The 23,852-nt window shown below is 35.8% G+C and overlaps 1 protein-coding gene across 2 annotated transcripts in view; it reads left to right on the forward strand.

The window, feature by feature from the left end:
• Positions 1 to 23,852, forward strand: part of ReepA (Receptor expression enhancing protein A) — a 194,292-nt gene that overhangs the window by 147,884 nt on the left and 22,556 nt on the right. For both annotated transcript variants that reach the window (XM_090392373.1, XM_090392374.1), the window contains 2 exons: positions 3,945 to 4,059; positions 12,677 to 12,797. In XM_090392373.1, the coding sequence (XP_090248499.1) occupies positions 3,945 to 4,059; positions 12,677 to 12,797 (236 nt within the window). The remainder of the gene's footprint in view (positions 1 to 3,944; positions 4,060 to 12,676; positions 12,798 to 23,852) is intronic.

The following is a 23,852-nucleotide window of genomic DNA, read 5'->3' on the forward strand; positions in this document are numbered from 1 at the left end:
CATATCAATAGTCCAGATATATGCACCCACATCTGACAGCACAGATGAGGATATTGACTTATTCTATAAAGATCTGACAGAGACAATAGAAACAATACCAAAGCAAGATGTGCTAATTATTGAAGGAGATTGGAATGCCAAAGTTGGAATAGATAATGATGGTTGGGAAAGAGTCATGGAAAAATATGGTTTCGGAGAAAGAAATGAACAAGGTGAAAAATTGTTAGAATTTGCTGTGGACCACGAGATGATGATCTGTAACACAAGATTCCAACGAAAGGAGTGTAGAAAATGGACGTGGCGATCAAATGATGGGAAAACCAAAAACATGATTGATATGATTAAAAGAAGATGGATAACATCAGTACAGCAATATTGAACTTTTCAAGGAGCAGATATAGACTCGGACCATAGTTTAGTGATTGCAAACATCAAGATGAAATTAAAAAAGAAATATAAACCCCAACATCAGAATAGAAGAGATACAGCACAAATAAGTGAAGTAGAAATAGGAAGAAAGTACAGAACAGTGTTAGAAGAGAAACTTAAAAGTGTGAAGAAAGAAAAAAACTCTAATTTAAGAGTGAAAAGAGTAATGAAAGCAATAGAAGATGCAGTTGAAGAAACAGTACCAGAAGAAGAGAAGATCAAGAAGAAATGAATTACACAAGAAACACTGAAGTTAGTACAGGAGAAAAGAATGTTGAAGATAAGAAGGGATATATCAGAATAAATAGAAGAGCAATATAGAAGAAAGTGTAATGAGGTGAAAAAAGCAGTCAGAATGGATAAGATGAAATGGTTAGAAGCCCAATGCAACAATATAGAACAGTACTATAGAGAGCATAAAACAAGGGAGGTATACAAAATGATCAGAAACATTAATAGAAAGTGGCAACCAAAACAGACCACAATTAAAGATGAAAAAGGCAAAAGTATTGATGAATAAAGAAAAAATTATACAGCGGTGGACAAGATACTGTAGTGAGTTATATGAAGAAAAACTAGATTCAGATAGCATTGGGAAACTGACTGAAGAATTGAAGCAGATATTACCACCAGGTAATGAGCATGATATGGACATTTTAAGAGGACAGGATAGAAAAAGCAATAGGATGGCTAAAACACAACAAGAGTCCTGGTAACGATAACATTACTGAAGAAATTATTAAATATGGTGGTGAAAGTATGGTTATAGAAATGCACCAACTATGTAATATGGTATGGAAAGAAGGGAAAATGCCAGAGGAGTGGGTGAAGCCAATATTAGTAACATTATACAAGAAAGGAAATAAGCTAGAATGTGAAAATTATAGAACAGTTGCCTTGATAAGTCACCTTGGTAAAGTGATGATGATCATATTGACAGAAAGATTGAGAACACAATTGGAAGCATACCTTGCAGACGAGCAAGCAGGATTTAGGAAGGATAGAACTACAATTCAACAGATTTTGACAATGAGGTTAATAGCAGAGAAAGCTAGGAGAAAAAACAAAAACATATATACTTGCTTTGTTGATTTTCAGAAAGCATTTGACAGTATTGACCAGAAAGTGACGTTAACAGTTCTGGAATACTATGGAATTGATAAAAAAACTAATAGCTATATTAAAAGATGTTTATCAGAATGCAGTTGCAGCAGTTAGAATAGGTGATGATTTGGGGAAATGGTTTAAAACAAGCAGAAGTACTAGACAAGGAGACCTAATATCACCAAGCATTTTCATCGCACATTTAGAAAGAGCAATGGAAATGAAATAAGATACCAAAGGAATATCTGTACACCGAATGAGAATTAACAATCTGAGATTTGCAGATGACATTGTTATTATTGAAGAAGACGAAAGAGAACTACAAAAAACACTGAAACTGTTAAATGAGGAAGGGAAGAGATTTGGACTTGTTATGAACTTTGAAAAAACAAAGACAATGGTATTTGGTGAGAAGAATATGAAACAAAAGATACAAGTGGATGGAACTGATATAGAAAATGTAGAACAATTCACATATTTGGGAAGTAAACTGACATATGACTTGGACTGTAAAAAAAGAAATAAAGATCAGGATTGCAAAGGGAAGAACAAATCTGAAGGCCATGGATAACATCTGGAAAAGTAAAGTGATCAGTCTGCAAACAAAACTAAGAGTATTGGAAACATGCCTCTTCAGCGGTGTACTGTACGGATCTGAAATGTGTGTAATAAATAAGGAATCAAGAAAAAGAATTTTGGCATTTGAAAGAACTTGTTACAGGAAGATTCTAAGAATAGGATAGGTACAGAAAATCACCAATGAAGAGCTCTATCAGAAGATACAACCAAAACAGAATCTAATGCAGAAGATTATAAAACGGAAGCTGCAATTATTTGGACACATCTGTAGAATGAGTGAGGACCGGAAGATAAAGACATTTATGTTTGGTATTTTGGATGGTTTAAACAGAAGAGGTAGACCATAGAGAGAATGGATAGACGATATAAAAGACTGGTGTGGAATGGGTGTACAAAAACTGCGACACTGTGCACTGGACAAAGAAAGGTGGAAGAAGATAGTGAAACAGCCATCAGATATCAACTGGCAGTGGCCCATGGTTCGTGATGATGATGATTAAGGTAAGGCCACTACCCATACCGGTTTCAATCTTTATTCAGGTCTCGTCAGTGAGAGCCAGACCCAGAGGTGGTGATACTAAGGTGGAAGTAATGCAGAAGTCATATCACCATATACCAGTTGTCAAAAGGTGTCGACACCTTATTATTAAAATTCTCTGGATTAGAGAGAATTGATGAAATTTTTTTTCACTTGGCTATGCTACCAATTATATATTTGGTTTAATCCTTTATCTAAGTGTAAGCAAACAAAGTTTGTGCCTGAAGTATTTTCAGGACTGGGGTAACTTGTGGTAAAGGTGGAGTAAGTTCTGATCACTTGCCGTAGTATCTCCCATAATGTAAAACACATCTCCTTGTGGACATGTATAATGCTATGCATTAAGGGAAGCGCCACTACCCAGACCGGTTTCGACCTTTATTGAGGTCTCATCAGTGGGAGTCTCCATCAATTGTCTCTAATCCAGAGAATTTTAATAATAAGGTGTTGACACCTTTTGGCAACTGGTATATGGTGATATGACTTCTGCATTACTTCCACCTTAGTATCACCACCTCTGGGTTTGGCTCCCACTGATGAGACCTCAATAAAGGTCGAAAGTAGTCTGGGTAGTGGCTCTTTCCTTAATGCATAGCATTATGCATGTCTGCAAGGAGATGTGCTTTGCATTATGGGAGATACTAAGGCAAGTGATCAGAACTTACTCCACCTTTACCACAAGTTGCCCCAATCCTGAAAATACTTAAGGCTCAAACTTTGTTTGCTTACAGTTGGATAAAGGACTAAATCAAATATATAATTGGTAGCATAGCCAAGTGAAAAAACTTCCATCGAGTTGCCAGACAGCTGTCAATGCATTGTCTGTTAATAATTTCAATTAGAGATATGATAGTATTGTTTGGATAGTTTGAGTCTCCTTAGATGAGTCTTCGGACTCCATGGAGGTTCCTGTACAATAATAATACATATGCACAAACATGCATTGTAAGTTTTGTCAGGAATGAGATTAACAAGTAATTTAATGTAACCATTGCTATCTATACCTAAGAATAATCCTAATCATTAGCTCAGTTGAACTTTCGGGATGTAAATCACTAGCTCATAACAGTATCTGGTTGATTACCTTAAATAATAGTTGGTATTAGTTTTTTACTTTTCGTCAGTGCTGGCAAACTGTTGCTGATGGAAAGATACTGGCTGTTATATACATAAGATGGATTATGTTGTCTTAAAGTATGTGCAGTTGATATTGCATAGATTCATAATTTTTTATAAATGCTTAATGGAAGTTTTATATTTCTTTAAGAGAATACTGGGTTTATTTGTTTATTAGGGGCAAGAAACACTAGTCCAACATTTACGCAAAAGTTACAGTATGAGCGATCTTGCTGAAGATGGTAGTAGCTCATCCCAGCAGTATTCAACAGCACCTTCAAATAGTCAGTTAGGTAAGTAGCGGTATATTTTTGATTATTAAAGAACATTGAACTAGAACATATCTGTGCATAGAGCTGGTATTTTAGCATAGCCTACATAAATCTCTATGTCCAGGCATTCAGAATATAAATGCTTGCTTGGTTTTATTAACCAAGTTTATTAAAAAGAGTTGTCCTTGAGGCTTCTTGTCTTCTGTTGGTTCCTGAATTATATAATTCCACTGTTTGCTCAGAGTAGATGCATTCTTTTCATACTGAGAAATGAAAAAAAAATAAATCTGACAAAAAAAAAACAATAAATAAAAATTAGTTAGGGCATGAACAGTATCATTTCTGTACATACCTCTATAAAAAAACAAAACATGACTCCAATAGCTTTTCCCTAGAAATATGAGTTACTATCCAAAACAGAAATTAGCAGAATTCATTCAAGTGTATAATCCACTGAACCAAAACATAGCAAGACTGACTGCAGTAACAAACAGTAATAACTCTTCTTCCATCCCATCCCTCAAAAAAATCAGACTATGATAATTAACCTTTACAGATGTTAAGTACATGAACATTCAAAATGCCTCTATAAAACTACCACTATGGGAATATTTATTCAAGAAGCTAAATGATATAAATTCATATCTTGCTATGTATCACCCTCACTCCATTCTTAAAAATAAATAAAAATGAAAATAAAACTAGCAGTGAAACACCTTAAAAATCCAGTTTTCTAACCAGTGTGATCATATAACTGTGATGTTGCTGTAATAATGAATATGAATGAAAGTTTTTACATTTCTGTGCTTTGGATGTTCTTCAGATTGATAATATTGACCACATGATGAGAACTAATATTGAAAAATAAAGTAACACACTTTTTCCCACTGCTGGGGTAAAGACCTCTCCCATTGCAGAAGGGTTGGGTCTACTTCTCCCATAGTGACCCACTCCATCTTAAGAGAGTGTTTATTCATTTGTATGAATGAAGGTGGAAGTCAATCACAAACATTGCAGAAGGGTTGGGTCTACTTCTCCCATAGTGACCCACTCCATCTTAAGAGAGTGTTTATTCATTTGTATGAATGAAGGTGGAAGTCAATCACAAACATCCATTCCTAGGCTGGATTCGAACCCACAGCCTCTTGGCTGGAGAACAGATACGCTAACCACTCGGCCAACCAGGCCGGTAAGTAACACATTTTACTGAACTTAAAATGCTCAACTAGTTTTGTGTGCTAAGTACACTTCATCAGAAACATGCTTATTTTACATAAGAGTAAATAGCTAGAGATGTAAATGTTCATAGTAAAAGAAAATAATACAACAAATGAAAATTAAAATAGACAATGAATACATGAACACATATTATGAACATACATCAACTGTTAAGGCCCATATTGAGAGTCACACATCCCCACAGTAATGGGGCAAGCGGTTGGAACACAGTTCATATTCTGATTTATACTGTATTAAAGGAGGTTTATGCTCGTCACTCTGAAGATTGGTATTGAGGTGTGCATTTAGATTCAGTAAAGACAGTCATTAACATTCAGTTTAACATCTGTATATGCATGCATGCACATGCACGACTAGGTTTACTGTATATATATATATATATATATATATATATATCAGATATTGACATACTGACAATACACCACTTCATGTTTAATGCATTTCTTTTTGACAATGTTTCTTTTTTGGCTTAATTGACAACTTGTTAGTGGTGTCACCTATATTTCTATTTGCACAAAGCTATAGTTGGTTATACCCAGTTGTACATATGTGAATTGACATGATGAAAAACACACAAGGAGGGATAAGTTCTCTTCATATGAGCACAACTTCAGGAAACAAGATTCAGTTTCTGAATAATTCTTTCTCCATTTTCCTTCATCTGTTGCTACACACACCACTTATGTTTCCTCAGTCTATGGTATGTACTGCTACTTCCTGTATTAACTTTCTTTCTTACTATCATTTGCATGTGGCCATTTCTGACTTGGCCTTTGTTTCTATTCTAGCTTTTTCTTCTGCCATTTTCTTTTTACACATAGAGCTCTGTACTGTCCCATTACATAGTAGTTATTTGTTCTGCCTCTCTCCATTCTCATTTTTATTCTCTCTCTCTTTCTACTTATAGAGGGCTCTGCCTTACCACATCGTAAGGAAATTTTAGATGTCTAGTCATAGGTGTGCTATACCCCCCCCCCCTATGACTGGGTTCCAACAGCATATCATAGCTGAGGTCTCTAATTGTAAGATTTTTGGTGAATGAAGTCCAAATTTGGTTCAAGATAATGCTTTCATTTCTGTTGTATTGAGTGGGTGTGCATAGCATTTCAGAAGCTTATTTAAATTTCATTCTTTCTCGTTCCCTTTGAACGAGAATTCTCTTTTCTTGTTCTCTCTTTGAACTTGTCTGGATGATGATAATATCATCAACATATTTCACGAGAAAATTTTAGGATTTTGATGGATGAAAAGCAGGATGATTTTTTTCTTTAAATTGGATTTAATCTTTTAGAAGAATCAAAAGAGCTTGTTGAGAAGATCTGTCAGTGACATCCCACAGTTCCTTACAGATGTTAGGAATAATTAAAACATTTACGGACAGAGCACATGGCATCTCCAGCAACATTGAAAAGAGAAATAAATATTTTGTTACCTTACCTATGCTCTTTAACTCATTGGATATGGGTGCAAAACAAGATTTTGCAATGCCCTTCTTCCCAGAGACATTGACCAAGAGCATGACTTCAAAATTGCAGTGATCTTTTCTTACATCTCCACTATTATAAAAATTTCTTCTCTCATCTCATCTTCCTTTTTCCCTCTTTTACCTTGTGGTGTCGAGGAGAAATTTTTACATAGTATTTGCTATGTTGGTTAAACTGAATGTTCTGGAAAAATCTGCATTTCAGATCATTTTAAAGATGTTGAAAAGAAAAGAAAATATAAATGTGGTTTAACCTTTCATACAACCAATGAATTCCACCCAGCTTTGCAAAAAACAGAAATGCTGTTCATTCAACATAGCAATTTCATCAGGAGATTTAAAGAGGCTTCAAAATGCTATATTCCAAAATAAGCATTGTTCTGATGAGGTTTACCTCTCACCACACAAAACTAGTCAAGTATTTTAAGTTTAATAAAGTTTTATATCAATTCTTATCATGTGGTCATTATACTTGGTAGTTTTAAGAATGCAAAACTACCATTCAAAATCAACAACTAGTGAGTGACACAAATGCATAGGAAATGACAAAGAGAATAAGACAGTAAGAAGAAATAAATTTTGTTTTTGTTTTGTTGGGAAATCAGTGCACACAATTTTCTATCCATTTATTTTTCTAGTTTTTGTAGATGCACTCCACAACCACTGTGTCACATCCCAATGCTTTAACACATTTGTGTTCGGTCAGTTGGAATCTCTTGCCATTATTGACCTTCTCTTACAGTAAGATAAAAAGCTTCGCTCCATCACAATTTCGTGTTTGTATATCAAGATACACCACGTATAATAATGGATTCTTTGACTGTAACCAAATCGTCATGGGGAAGAGTGTATTTGTTTTTGGATATATTAGAAAATAATAATTATGGAGATTATGTGCTGTCCACCGTCTCTCTCTTCAAATCTTTTTTGACATGAGGTGGTGAACAGCATCCATCTTTTTGTCCATCTTGTTCTTTCACAACCTTTCCTTCTCTTGGTATTCATTCAGTGCTTATTTTTGTTCACCTTTCTTTTGGTGGTCAGTCCATCTCCACTTACGAGGGTGGTCTGAAAAGTTTTTGGCCTAACAATAAAAAAACAAATTTAAAATTTCAAAATTATTTTTATTTTTCAACATAATCTTCCTTAAGACTAATAGATTCCAGCGCCATTATCCCATCCCTGTAGTGGTTCTCAGTAAGATCTGCAAAATACCGCTCTATAGCTGCAATCACCTCTTGATTCGAAGAAATATGCTGACCAGAGAGGAAGAGTTTTATTTTTGGGAAGAGATAGAAGTCAGAGGTAGCCAAATCTGAGGAATAGGGTGGATGTTCCAACAATTCGTAGTGCAGATCCCTTAATTTTTTCCCATTGCCAAAACACCTTGGTGGGCAGGTGCTTTGTCCTGATGAAAGATGATTTTTTTTCTTCTGCAAACTGGGTCTTTTCTCACAAATTTTTTTGTCTGGTTAAAAGATTGGAATAATATTCCCCAGTTATTGTTTTACCCTTTTCAAGATAATTAATAAACAAAATGCCTTTAGCATCACAAAACACTTATGCCATGACCTTGTCCGACTTTGTCTTCTTTGGCACTGAACAACCAGCTTCTCTCCACTGTTTGGATTCTGGTGTGTAATGGTGAATCCAAGACTCATCCATAGTAATAAATCGACGCACAAAATCAGTTTTATTCTTGTTAAAACACTCCAAGCACTGTTCAGAGATTTTCATGCGAGTGCGTTTTTGATCTGCTGTGAGCAACCACTGCACCCATCTTGCGCAAAGCTTTTTCATTTGCAATTCTTCATGCAAAATATATCCTACATGTTCTTTTGCAATGCCTATAGTGTCAGCAATTTCATGCACTTAGACTCACCAGTCATTCAATACCATATTCTTGATCAATAATTTCTGGTGTTGTTATACTTTTTGGATGTCCTTCACGTGGATCATCTTTAAGGCTGGTACAGCCATGTTTAAACTTGGCTGCCCATTTCTTAATTGTCAAAAACAAAGGAGAAGAGTGCCCATAAACTTTTATGAACTTCGAATGAATTTCTTTTGGCGTTAAACCTTCTTTTACAAAGAATTTTGTAACCACACGATACTCAATTTTATCCATTTCAAGTGATATAGATAAACACTTTTGTTTCAGACAGTGTATAAATCAAACTACTTGATTGAATGACTTGCAATTTCACATGGATGCTTATGACAGATGTACCAACTTAGAAAAAAAAATCTTGCCATTAGTGTTGCCATCTATGGTCGAGGCCGAGAGCTTTTCAGACCTCCCTTATACATGTACTTTACAATATCATTTACTCCAGTCATCTCTCTAATTCTAGTATTGTTTTTCTGTCTATTTTTATTATGTGAAGCATTCTCCTCTCCAAGACTCTTTGGGCCACGTGCAACCTGTCATCCTGTTTTTTAGTTGTCACCCATATCTCACTTCCAAAGGTAACCACCAGAATAATGCATATATTAAAGAGCTTTCTTTTTAGACATATATGTAAATCATCTAACAAGTAATCTTTATACAGCCAAAAATGTTTTGTTTCCTTGTGTGATTCTTTTACGTATTTCTTTATCTTGTTTTTCCTTAAAACTAACTAGTTGATGAAGTAAGTCTAGTCCTCCACAATTTTAATATGGTAATATGTTAATTTTAGTTTGGTATAATCTGAATTTGTCATCAAACTGATGAGAAATTCAGATTATACCACAAGCATCAGTTTGTAGTTAGATTAATCTTTAAACCTTTTTTTTTTTTTTTTTTTTGCTTTCTCTATCAAGCTCATTTAGCATTTCCTGAGTTGCTTTATTTTTTGCTAAAAGAACAGTGCCATCTGCAAAATGAAAGTGATTGAGATTTTTTCCATCAATGCTAATTGCGTAGTTCCATGAGACGTTCTTAAAGACTTCTTAATATAGCAGAAAACAATTTGAGTGATATAGAATCTCCTTGCCTTACTCCTCTCCCAATACCAAATTCCTTTTCCTGATGTTGTTTTGATATACAGTTTTTAATAGTTGATATACTTTGTTGCGATGGCTTGTTGTTTTAAGCTGTTTATTATTTCTGAATGATATAGAGAATCAAAGGCCTTTTTCTATTACTTGATTAATAGTGTAGATATGATCTGTTGTAATGAATCTTGCTCTGAATCCCACTTGTTCGTATGGCTGTGCATCATCCAAAAAACCTTGTGAACCTATTTAATATCGATATAAACCTTTTTACAGTTGTAATAACCATCTGATTGTCCTATAGTTATTGATATCTCTGCAGCCCTTTTTATGTAATAACATAATCAAGTATTTATGCTACTGCACTAAAAATTTTTCTGTAGTTAAAATATCATTGAACATATCCAGTATGACCTTATGAAACTGTGAACCTCCTGATTTTGAAGTACTAAAATAGTGTAAACATGTGAACTATCATTAATGAGTCATATGAGAATGGAGTCATATAAGGAAGAGAAAAAAACAGGTGTGAATAAAAATACTTTCATTACTGGAAAATTATTTAATATTAATAATTTACATTTGTTATATATATCCTATAAGTTGCTGGACAGAGCGAATAACATTATCCTATAAACTGTAGGCATGTGTGTTTGCATTTTTGATGAGCATAATTTAAATTAAAAAAAAAAAAAACTTATGAAGAGAGGGAAAGAGATTTGTTTGTGAAATATAAATAGCTAACCAGTAATAAACATTGGCTGTATACACTTGATAGCTCAGTAAATAACTATAGGGAAAGGCTAATCTAATGAATTAATAAAGTTGAACAGGTTAATCATCTGGATATGGCAGGAATACATGTGAGGGTGATGGAGCAGAAAATCGTTTTGTACAATTTGTCTTGTCTGTTATGTGTATGTATTTCTATGTTTTATTTATATTTTGCTTGATTTTCTAAGAATCTTACAGAACTATCTTATCCTTTTTTCCCCTTCCTTGGAACCTTGCCAAAGCTGAGAGTTAGATTAAACAACTTTGTCAGAGGCACTGCAAGTTCATTTGCACATTCTTGTAGCTTTTGTCTTTATTAGTCTCTACCAAATTTGGTGACAGTCCGCTTGTTAGATTGAGCTACATAAGACTCTGAATAGAGGAAGTTTTATTACAGCCACCCTGTGTGTGTGTGGTCGTTGCATTGAGCTACATAAGGCTTGAATAGGAGAAGTTTTATTACAGCCACCCCATGTGTGTGTGTCAGTCCTCAACTTACATAAATTTTGACTTATGCAAATTATCCTGAAAGATAATGGGCCAGATAAATTATAAAAATTTTACTTAACCTGCCTACATTTTTTGTGTTCCATCTTACAGCAGTCTTCCTTAAGGCAGACAGCCCATGTGGTGTATGCCTACTCCGCTAGAAAAATGATAAATTATAAAAATTTTGCTTAACCTGCCTACATTTTTTGTGTTCCATCTTACAGCAGTCTTCCTTAAGGCAGACAGCCCATGTGGTGTATGCGTACTCTTTTCTCATTCTTATTTTCAACACAGATGTGCTATATTTTTAATGCTGTTTAGTGCTGCATATTGATAGTGTATGAATGCTATATATTTTTAGTGTTTGTATGGATCCTAATGTCTGACTGCAAAGAGAAATAGATGATGCATTATCTTAGTATCCAGAGATTTATTAAGAGAAGAAACAAGCTATAAACATGTATATCTGTCTTTGAGATCAGGTCTCACTAAGAGACAAAAAATTCTATCCCTTTGTTTTTGATACTCCCATCTCTTTTGGTCCACTACCTCTGTGGCCTGCATGATCCAGCTGGACAACACTGCTGTGGTCATCTAGGAGATGGAGGAGAATAGCAGTGCAATGAGATCAGCTTTATCTTGAGGTGCTGTTACATTGGTGCCATCTGAATGAGAGAGAGAAGGAGAGGTAGAAGTACAGTTGAGCAGAAGTTGTGTTCAGTGGCCTTTGATAAAGGGAGAAAGTATAGCTACCATTTGGATATGAGGCAAGTTCTGCTGTTGGTCATTATGAAGTCAGATTTGGATTTTTTTTTATGCTTGTTTTTTGTGCCTTTATTGCATGCTTCAGCATAGGCTGAGTATGCTGCAAGTGTTCTTGATGCAAACCCCCTGGCAGTAAGCTGAGTGTTTTCCTTCAACTGCTTTTGAACACCTATTATTGAACCAAGGCTTACAAAGTGAAAGGAATTTTGGTTAGAATGAGAAATGTGTGTCTTCATGGCATTGAGGATAATTTCCGTGACTCGCTCAGAGCAGGCATTTGGATCAGTAGAGTAGAAGTAGTAGTCTGACCATAGAATGAAAAAGTAGAAGTTTCCTCATTCTTCTTGGTGCCTTTGTAGTGCCAAAGAACATGAAGTTGGGAGTGGTTTAATTGAAAGTATTCTCTGAAAGAAAAAACTTGTACAAGATTGTGATCTGAGTTGCTGAGAGTGCAGGTTTCTATCAGTATGTCTTGATGTAGAGCTGGTTAATGAAGATTCCATGATGATGATGATTCCAAAAATAGTCTCTCAGACCTGTAGTGTCATCTGTGCAGCACAGTTGTCTTTTTCTATTTCTTCCTGTTTTAAAGAAGTATTTATTTGCTAGCAACTTTCATTTGTTCTCTAAAGGATTAACCTTATCCTTCTGCACATGCTGGAGTATATAAAGTTCCTTATGCATACATTAACCTGCTTTGGACCCAGTAAATCTCTTAACACCACCTTGAACAACATAGGACCTACATTCATGAGTCTGCTAGAAGACCATTCTGTGGATACTCCTTCATACATGATTAAATAGAAGAAGAGAGCTGTGCTGCACAGAAGTCATTGTACATCTTTAGTTCAATAATAACTTTGTTAATAAGTTTTCTTATGTGATAAAACTAATATTTATTTTATTCAGATGAAACAGATAGCGGATCAGAAGATCCACAAAATCCTTTACATCACAGGTGGATGTCGGAAGGCATTTTAGCTGAAGATGGAGGTGGAAAACTTGATGGAAACATGGGACAAAAAATGGGGTAAGTGTAAATTCATTACAAGAACCACAAAAAATGAATAAATAAATGTGTCATGTCATTTATGTGCATATGCTGCTCAATGATTGAAACCACTGATGTTTATTCATAGTGTAGTTGAACACACATATTAGTGTCTGTTTTTACAAATATTTACATGTGCTTGTGTATATGAATTTCTGATCATTTGCTTATTTGTGCAGTTTACTCTAGTAGCATATGTGTATGTATATAAAGAGATTGGGCAATTGTGGAAATTCTAACTATTGCTGATGGAGTGCAACAGAGTAAACAGTCCAAATTCCATTGACGAGAAGAGTGCATGGTGTGATCCACATTGAATAATAATATGTTACAGAACAAAGTTTTGCTTTAGATTAAGGAACACTGTTGCCACTTGCCTTTGTAGTCCTAACCTTGAACCCGGTAACTTGCAAGAGAAAAGAGAAGTGTCTTTGCTTGCCATTTGCCCTTGCACATAAAATAAATGCTCTGGATTTGGATCCTTTTTGGATTTAATATTTTTTTTGTCTGATGGTTATTGCTTACGTTCTGATATATGCAGGTATTCTTTTCTAGTACCTAGCAAGGAACTATCTGTTCAGCTTCTACATTGCTCTTTGACTGTCTACATTTCTTCTATAGACAGTCAAAGATAGACATCAAAGATTTTAATACTGATATATATGTTGAGGTCTTCTATGGATTTTTTTGTTATTCATAAATGTAATATGCCTACTGGTGGACCTCGTGATTTTTCCTAGAAGATATTATGGCTGATGACTATATGTTTGTTCCTAAGATTCAAGTATTGATATAGGATTTATCATTTCTTTGCATGATAAACTCGTGGTACAGTAATTTGTTATTTAGTTAAATATGTAGAATTTTTTTATGCATGTAATTTGCTTGTACATATTTTAGGAAAGTTTTCCTTGGTATTTTTTTTTCTTATTACCACTACGGGCCTCTCTTTATGTGTGCGTGAGAGAGAGAGACTATCATATCTTTTGCACTGAATATCACAAACAGCATATTTCAAACTACAACCTATATGAAATGAATAGCTCTCTTCTCTCTCTCTCACCAAAAAGAGTACCTCAGCACTCTTTTGGTTGTGTGTGTGGGAAAGAAATGCCATCACAGAAAGAACTGCCATGTTTCATGATAAATACAACATGAGAATCATGTGAAAAGAGGATTGATTCATTCTTTTGAAAGATAAAGAGAAACAGGACAGATTATCCTTCCTTGGGATTTGTAGTTTGATTTGGTGTTTAAAAAAAAATGTGCTGGTGTGCCAAGAAATATATCACCAGGATTAACTCTAAATATGGATTATCTTATTTTTGATGAAACATTTATAAAAGGAGCACAGAAGTTGTGTAAGTTTGCAAAGAACGTATGATTTGTCTTGCACTTATGACCAGAATATAAATGGGAAGAATATTAAGTTCCTAAAGAAAGAAATTCAAAATTAAGTCAGAGATATATTTCATCAAGATAAAAGACATGGAGAAATATTGTAAATGTTAAGAGGAAGAGCTATATACAAATAAATACGTGTTTGGATTGGATGCGTGTGTGTGTGGGGGGGTGCTAATAATAGAGTAAGCTTACAGTCCTGGTATTATTGTTGTACAAGTGAGTTCATATCCTTGGATCAGATATGTGACTTAAAAGTTTATTTGCTTGTTCTTTTCTAGTTCAGATGATAAACTTATACCCAGAGTCCCAGTTGAGATTGATTTGACACATTTGCTCTCTGCATATCCTCAGGAAGTGCTTTTGATGCATTACTCAGATTAATATCACACTGTCCAGTTAAAATAGTTCTTAATATTATCCATATGGTTTCTTTTCAAGATACATTGGTGAATAGTGATGATGTGTAGACTGGCTAGTGGTAAAATTGTTATTATTATGCTAATCATAGAAAAGCCAAACTATTCACAAAATATCTATTGTACCTCTCAATGACAGACAAAATACACACAACAGACTGACAACTCATTTACACACTCTTACTCGATTTTCAGGGATGGCCTCTTGTTCTCATCCCCCCCCCCCCTTTTTTTTTTTTTTTAAATCAAGTGCTGAAATATTTCCTTGGTACTGATTCTAAAACCTTTTAAATAATTTAAATGTTTCTATCATATGTACTCTTTCAGCTATCAAAAACTTTTGCAACCACAAATCCGTGACATACAGAACATTCCACAGGCCGCTCACCATCTTATTTACTTTCTTCTGGATCCAGAAGCAAGTTCCGTTACTGGAACATTTTGCTACTACCATTCTCAAATTTACTGTTTAACTAAAATGCATTGATGATGTGTTCTCTATTTGGCCACATGGCTACTACACATTGCTCTTTCCTGCCCCACCTCAGCAGCCAGCACTCTAGAATAGTATGCTGGCTGCTGTACTTCACTATAGGAAAAAGAAAATAACAATAGCTTGGGTTTTTTTAGATACTATAATCATACGTCTACCAAATGGCACCATTTTTCTCAAAAAAATTTTACAGTAAAACCTACTGACATAGGTAGATACAGGCACAAACTTTCACACCATCTCAACAACATGGTGTTATTAAACCATTGTCAAAATGGCCTCCAACCTCTATTCCAACTAGGTTTCCCTTACAGCTGAACTCTCCTTTATTTGCCAGACCTTTCTTTCCTATGACTAGAATGCCAAAAATATCAACAAACTGGTTGTTTCTCCCTTCTTCCCACATCTCACCCAACATACAGTTTACCTCCATGATGTTTACATTCTCTATATCCAGGACACCTCAGAAAAAATAGCCAGAACTTTAAAGAAATACAATCCCTGCACTTGTTTCAAACCTCATCTGAAGCTAGCTGAACTTATCTGCTCTCCCAAAGATCCACTTCCTTTGCTCTATGTTACTAGTGTTTACAAGGTGCCTTGTTTTTACAACTTATTATATTATGGTCAGACTAGAGATCTGCCAACATCCATCTTAAAGAACACATGATGTCACAACTATGGTCAGTCAGGTCTAACTGACCATGCCTCTGATATCGTGCAGATAATCAAATGGTGGCGGCGGACTGCCATACTTCAGTGCAGTAAGTACAAACTTGAAAGACTATTTTTAGAATCAGCAGCGGATTAAAAAACCAACCTAATCTAAATAAATATGTTAAACTTCCCAAGATTTGGTAAACTAATTCTTAGGTCTCTTGTCCAGCAGCACCCATAGATGGTGCACCTCATAGGAGGACTTTAGGCTTCTAGTCGCACTTCTTTCACTTATTTATTTTGTATGTTTTATTACAATTTTAATTTCTGATTAAATTCTTTTCCAAGATTTTTAATACAACTTCTAAGATACTGACTGTTCTATTATTTGCTACCACAGTCTTGGAGCCTCCTTTATGCGTTGGAACTATTTTGCTATCCTTACACTCTGATGGGACTTAGTTAAACAACCTAGTCGGAGCCAATTCCAATCCCTTTGCATGATCTTATAACATGTGAGCTGATATTCCACTAATCCTATGGCCATATGTGCATTGAGATTATGCAGTATGCCAAGTACTTCAATACATCAACCTATATTCTCACATTAGGTCCTGTCATACCTGTTACAGCAGAATCCTCACTTGGATGATAGGACTCCAGCGAAGTGGTCACGCTGTTCATGTCACATAGCTACTGTTAGCATTTGTTAAAGTTTTCCTTTTGTATTTCCTTGTACTTGCCATGTAGCAAAAGTACTCCTTGGAGATTTTCTCTGGCCTGCTTGGCTAATTTTTTCTCATAATCTGATTTTTAAAACTCAGGCAAAGTCACCTTAGCCCAGTGTTTCTCATCGTGGGGGGGGGGGGGGCAATTAGAAAATGTACATGCACATATTTATATTATACTTTTTCAGAACTTGGCTGACTATTATGCTGGGGGGGGGGCATCAAGATCTTTGAGACATTGAGGTGGGACATGATCCAAAAAATGTTGAGAAACACTGCCTTAGCCTGAGATGTGTATTTCTCATAAGTTAATTTTTTTTTTTTTTTTTTTTTTTTAATTACATACCTTCCACAAAATTATTTTTTGTAGGACTTTAGGCTTCTAGTCTCACTTCTTTCACTTATTTATTTTGTATGTTTTATTACAATTTTAATTTCTGATTAAATTCTTTTCCAATATTTTTAATACAACTTCTAAGATAATAAAAAAGTCTAGTTTCTGTTTAATGATGGATAATAATCATCCATTAAACTCCTACCTGATTAATCCTCCTGCCCTTGAGTTATAATACTCTCGTATTACTTCCTTGAGATGTCCTTTGACCATGTCTCATGCACTGCTAATATTCATCCCTTGTAGATTTTTATGCAGGGCACTGCTTCAATCTGCTTCCTAAGCTTGTCATAATTACCTCTCCTGTAGTTATTATTATATGGGCACCATGGGATCTGAAGCCTCACTGCAGGAGATCCAAACTATCCACATAAATCTATCATAACTCTCCTTGAACCCATTAACAGACAAAGCACTCTCAAGTGACTCTGGCAATCCATTCCACTTACAACTCTCCAAGCAAAAAGTCTAGTTCCTTACACCCTTAAACTACACCTTTATTCAACTTCCAGGAATGACCTCTGGTTCTGACCCCTCTAGCCAAGTGCTGAAACATTTCCACTGCATCAATCCTGTCAATCTCCACCTCACACCACTCTCTCAAATGGTTTTGAGAGAGAGTGGTGTGAGGTGGAGATTGACGGGAAGACATATTTAGTTGGATGTTGATACAAGCCAGGAAATGTGGAGGGGGTAGTGATGAAGAAATGTATAAACAACTTGAGTTAGTGAATACAGGAAGGTTGATTATTATGGATAATTTTAATTATGGCAGTATAGATTGGAATGAAGAGATAACATTTCGGAATATGGAAAATGAATTTCTTGAGTTCTTCAGAGACAACTATGTCAGACAGCATGTAAAGGAGGGCACACAAGGATTGAGAGTTTTAAATCTGACCATTTCATCAGAGGATGTAATTGTGAGTAGGATCACCTTCATGATTATCCCACAGCAGTGCTTGAAGGTCAAAGCTATATAACTGAGAGGAGACCTCCACATAGCTTTTTAAAGAATGTGGAGAACCAACTGGGGCTTCTGGCCTAATATCCACTCCTCATCTTCTTGTGATGCACCCTGTTAGATATCTACCTGGATACTAAACGAATGAGGATGGATGACAATTTGGGATTTAGCTGAATTGTATTCTTATTGGCTGAAACCACAATGTAAAATGATGATACAATATGACAGAATTTAATGCTGGCTGGGGCATCGCCTGGTTAAACAAAGCCCACATTGTTGTCATCAGGGAACCAGGGCGAAAAGTCAGCTACTAGAATGAATCCCAAAACACGTCCTGACTCAACATCAACAGAGTTCAAGATGGGTACTATCGACATATCAATGAAAAGGAAATGGAACCAGCAGTATCTTTCTAAGCAACAAACACACAATGTTATATTCATGGAATAACAATCAGGAAAAAAGAGGTGATAGCTATAGCATTCAACACTAAATATAAGGATAATCTTCTTTAATGGCATGCAATATCAAAGTAGAGTGATGTGGAAAAAATTTATTAATTCAGCCAGAGAGACACGTGGTGAGGTTGTCTGTAAGGACAGAAAAATCAGAACTCCATGGTGGACCCAGAAAGTTAAAGAGGCAGTCAAGGAAAGAAGAAAGAATATAAAAGGTTCTTAGCAAATAAGTCAGCTTGTGCTCTTAGGGAATACAGAGAAAAATGTAAGAAAGCAAATCACTTTAAATTATGCATATCTGGTTATAAAATACTTAAAAATTAGACTTTTTGTGGTTATAAGAACATTGGTACTTTATTAATATAATCCTGCCTACTAGTTTCGCTAGTGACTGTCTAGCTTTGTCAAGGCTGAACAGTACACACATCAGAGTGGTATTTAAGCCTACCACTACCATCAGATAAGTATTAAGATCTCTTAAAGACAGTGTACCATTTTTCAAATATCCAGGTGTTTATAGAATTCCATGTACGTGCAGCCTTTCATATATTGGGCAAACTTCAAGAAACCTGGAAATAAGATAGAAGGAGCATGTTGGGGATGTCAATCACAACAGGACAGTCTCCTCAGGCTTAGCACATCACTTTGCAACTTCCAACCATGCAATTGACTGGGAAAATAGCTCTATGCCGTATTTGGATGATGATTATGGTTACAGAATTTTCAAGGAAGCGGCAGTGGTATTAAGAACAGGTAACAACCTCAACAGAAATCAAGGTGCCATACTGAAAGATATATGGAAAAACTTAATCAACTCACTCAGTTTAACGGAACTGCGATACGCGAAAAATCATGTAACACGTGTGCATACAACACGTATCCATGATACTGACTGAAGCTTCTCAACACATGCATGCACTGTCACGCATGGTTTCAAACTTAACTGCCTAACAGTTAGCAATGTTTCTATATTCTCTCATATTTTTTTGTCTGATTCTTGTTGTACACCACCGGTTACCTTAAATCTTGTAGACTTTGCATCACTTTTTGATATCTGTCAGACAGCCATCCTCTTGTCCACATTAATATTTTATAACCCAATCTTATATTCTCTTATGCAACAGTCTTCCATTCTATATTCTGTCAAAGGCCTTAGCAAAAATCCAAGAGTATCATGGTGTATCCATTCCCCTTGTCTAGCTCAAGGATAACATTATTACAGAATGTGAGCAAGTTGCTAAAACATGACCTTCCCTTAGTAAATCCATGCTGTTCATTGCAAAGTAGAGATTCTCTGTCAACCCATTTCTGAATGTGAGCCCTAACTTTTCGAAAATCTTCACCACCACTCCTGAGATACTGATTGTTGATAGCTGGATACATCAGCCTTTGCACACCCTTGTGCAATGGGACTGTCATACATTCTTTCCAATCCTGCAGAATCTTCCCTATTCCAAGGCTCAAATTATATAACCTGATCAAAAGAATAGCCAGTTCAGCTGAACACTCTTTTAACATCCATACTGATATCCATCAGTCCCAATTCCTGAATTTTTATTCGGTTTTTGCAACAGCTCTAAGACTTCCTCTTCATACACCCAAGTTTCTTCATCCAGTGAAGAGTTAGCATTGAGCTCAATGTTGCATACATTAGGTTGATAGCTTTTAGCAAAATGGGCCCTCATTAGTTGAACAACCTCTTCTGCATTTGTCACCTTCACACCTTCTGCATTCGGTAGAGTTCTTCTTTTACATTCATTCTTTTTTTTTTTTTTATTTGCAGCATAACAATAGAATTCTTTTGTACACCATACTGTTATATGGAAAGCTCAGACTTAGATTTCCATATAACAGTTGTGACTCTTTTGGTCTGTTGCTTATAATTTTCATAATGGACATCATCCTTATGCAGATGGTACTCTTTCAACATAATCTTTTTCTTACAAATCTCTTGCTTGATAAGATTACATCCATTTGACTCCTACCCTATTTATTCTTTGAACATGCAAGACATATTCTGATAATGCATCATTTAAGCATTTTTAAATGTTTCCCATGCACTGTCGATATTCTTCCCATCCAGCAAATGATACATTACGCTGAACACAGTATACCCGGTTGGTCATAATTTCCTGCTTTGAAGTTCAGCATGTAACCTTTTCTGAAATGGAACATTCATAAACTTAGCCACTTCTCAAGTGAGTACTGCATGATCACTGTCAAAGAACTGGAGGCAGAAAAGTTACATCTTTAACTGAAACACTCTCTGATACTATAATTAAATCTAACACTCTTTGACCTCGAGTTCCTTCTGTCACATGCTGCTTAAACAAGTTGTCTTGCAACAGCTCGACAAATTCAACTGCATTCTTCTCATGAGATTTTACTGCTACCCAATCAGTGTTTGGATAATTAAAGTCTCCCATTATGATTATTCTTTTCACACCATCTTCTTTATTTGGTGATGCATTTCATCATAACTAGCAATCAATCCACCAGTCTGTAATGACACCCAACTATGTACTTGATCTTGTTAGATTCCACCTCACACTAGATGGCTTCAAATTCACTGCCACATGAAAAACTGTTACTAATATTACAATCATAGGTCTTAACACTAACTTGATTCGAGTTATCTGATATCATTAGCAGCATACCCCCCCTCCTCTTCTATCCTTCCTAAAAATACTGTACTCAAAGAAAGAAAAAATACTGTATCCTTTACACTTGATACCAGTTAGTATGTCTGATTCTGATAGCCAGGTCTCACTAATGCCTACAATCTGAGGTCCCAACAACAAACTCTACACCTTTGTTCTGATTTCTGCTAATTGTGGAACATTATAGGCAGACTATCTTTAAACAATATTCAATTTATACAACCAATAAATGCAATTAAAGAAAAAAAATGCAATAATTTAATAACAAAGAAAGAAAGCACATGTTAAGCACTTACCTCACAATAAGGTTTTATCAATACATCTTCACACATGCTTACCAATACTGAACTTAACATTTTGCCCAAAGGTTTCAACTTTCTCTTATCTCTATCATGGTTGGTGGTCCAGAAAACCTGACCCCCCCCCATAGCATTAAAAGTGAACAATAGTCTGCTTTTACCCACTTCTAATCCTGCACAGCTGATAGTCATCCCACTTACAGTTAAATATACATCCACACAAGGGAAACAGCAAACACTGTTTTTTGAATAAAGGATTTATTATTATTAACATTGACCTCCATTGAGTCAGACTCACTGTGGGAGGTACAGACTATCACACACACACAAAACTCATCCAACTGTGCCTTAAACTAATTCAATATGTCTACACGCACAACTCATTCAAGCAATGCATTCCACTCACCAACCACTCTCCATGCAAAGAACCTGCTTCTTACTCCTCTGCTCACACCCTCCTTATACATTTCCCAGGAATGGCCCTCTGTTCTATTCCTCCTTCCCATTCTATGAAAATTCTCCATGTCAACCTGATAGCAACCACAGACTAACTATGTCTCAATCATATCCCCTCCTCCTCTTATTTATGAAGCTTTGTAATCTACATTCTTTCAATATGTCTTCATACTCCACATTCCACTGACCACCTTAATGAATCTTTCCTGGACTCTTTTTAACATATCCTCATCACCATGAAAACCCAGTGACCAAATCTGTGCATAATAATCCATTTCAGACCTAATCAAGTCCTTATAATGACATCATAACCTCTTTATTTCTGTACATCAGGGTACTCTGCATCATTGCCATTATCAGATGTGATGTCTTCAGAATTTGTTCAATGTGGCCTCTGAACTTCAGGTCCTTTTACCTGCCTATTCATACAATCGATTAAAGTTTTCCTGTAGGGCTATAACATCTGCTTGTCTCTGCATTGCTCTCCTCAATTTTGCATAATCTGCAAACGGCTACATATCACCATTTAAACTCATCCCAATATCATTAATATACAAATTGAAAAACAATGGTTCCAATACAGATCCCTGGAGCACACCACTAGTGACTTTCCTCTTTCCAGATATTGCACCCCAAATATAACTTTCAGATACCTATCTGACAGCCAGTCGCTGACCTAACTCAGAAGTCTGTTATCCAATTCCATCCATTTCAATTTATTTAACAGCATATTGTGTAGCAGTCTATCAAAAGCTTTTGCAAAACATAAGTATACTACTGTATGTGCATTTCCCTTGTCCATGACATTTGTCACCTTGTTATAGCATATAAGTAAGATAGTAAAACACGATCTCCCTTTAACAAACCCATGCTGACAACCACAGAGAATACTGCTGCTATCTCAACCCATTTCTGTGTCCTAGTTCTCACCAGTCTCTCTCTCTCTCTCTCGAAACAGATTGGTCTATAATTTATAGCCACCGCCTTATCTTGGAACCTGTGTCATTGTAAGACTTATTAAACAGGCATGCCAATTTCCTGGAACATTCCCTTAAGACATGTGGTGATATGTAACCAAATCCTATCGCCTTATTGATATCAAATTTATTTATTTCCTCATATACCTCCTGCTCATTCACAATTAAGCCATCCTTTCCTATGTCCTCTACACTTGAGAGTCTCATGATTTCACTCTGATGAGAATGAAACAACCTTATAAACTAATCACTGAATGCCTCAACATGCCTTCTGCAGCAGTTACCATTCTATCGTTTTCATCCATTAACATCATCTTACCATCCTCTCCTATGTCCTCTACACACCAGAGTCTCATGATTTCACTCTGATGAGAATGAAACAACCTTATAAACTGATCACCGAATGCCTCAACAATGCCTTCTGCAGCAGTTACCATTCTACCGTTTTCATCCATTAACATCATCTTACCATAATCATGCTTCCTTCTACTTGCCACATATCTAAGAAACTCTCTAGGGTTTTTTCTTGGCCTGATTTGCTAACTTCTGCACATTCTGCACTTTTGTTGTCCTTAACGAGCTAGCCTTGTGGCTTGCTCGTTATACTCTTCATTCAACTGATTATTTACCATTATTCATCTTTTGCTGCATCCAAAGTGCCTTCTGCCAGATTTCACACTTAATCCCCTCATTCACCCATTTTACACCTACAATGATGCTGTTATGTATTTCTTTGTCAGTTCTCAAGCAGCATTTATTTCTTGACTGTTCAATTCCTCAACCTTTTAACAGCTTGGAATAATCACCAGCCTTGTACTTCTACATATATCCTTTCCTCACAGAAGTCAGCATATGTCTTGCAACTACCCGTAAACTCAAGAAAATCAACTGTAGAACCCACATTATTTCAGACATTAAATATATTGTGTTAGGGATCATGAGATGGCGGCACTTGTTGAGTGGTCTCTCTTCACTGCGTGCCACTTAATTAGTGATAGCCTTGGGCCACCTATCTCTGATTGGTACCAGCAGAGATTGAACTGCCCACTCCGTCTCCAAAAGTTAGATAGGGCTAAACGGCCTCGCCTGCTCCCTATATGGAATAAAAAGGTGTTAGCTAATAGC

The sequence above is a fragment of the Typopeltis vanoorti genome, chromosome 5 (assembly GCF_054136105.1).
Source record: "Typopeltis vanoorti isolate ZY-2024b chromosome 5, IOZ_Tvanoo_1.0, whole genome shotgun sequence".
NCBI classification, from domain to species: domain Eukaryota; kingdom Metazoa; phylum Arthropoda; class Arachnida; order Uropygi; family Thelyphonidae; genus Typopeltis; species Typopeltis vanoorti.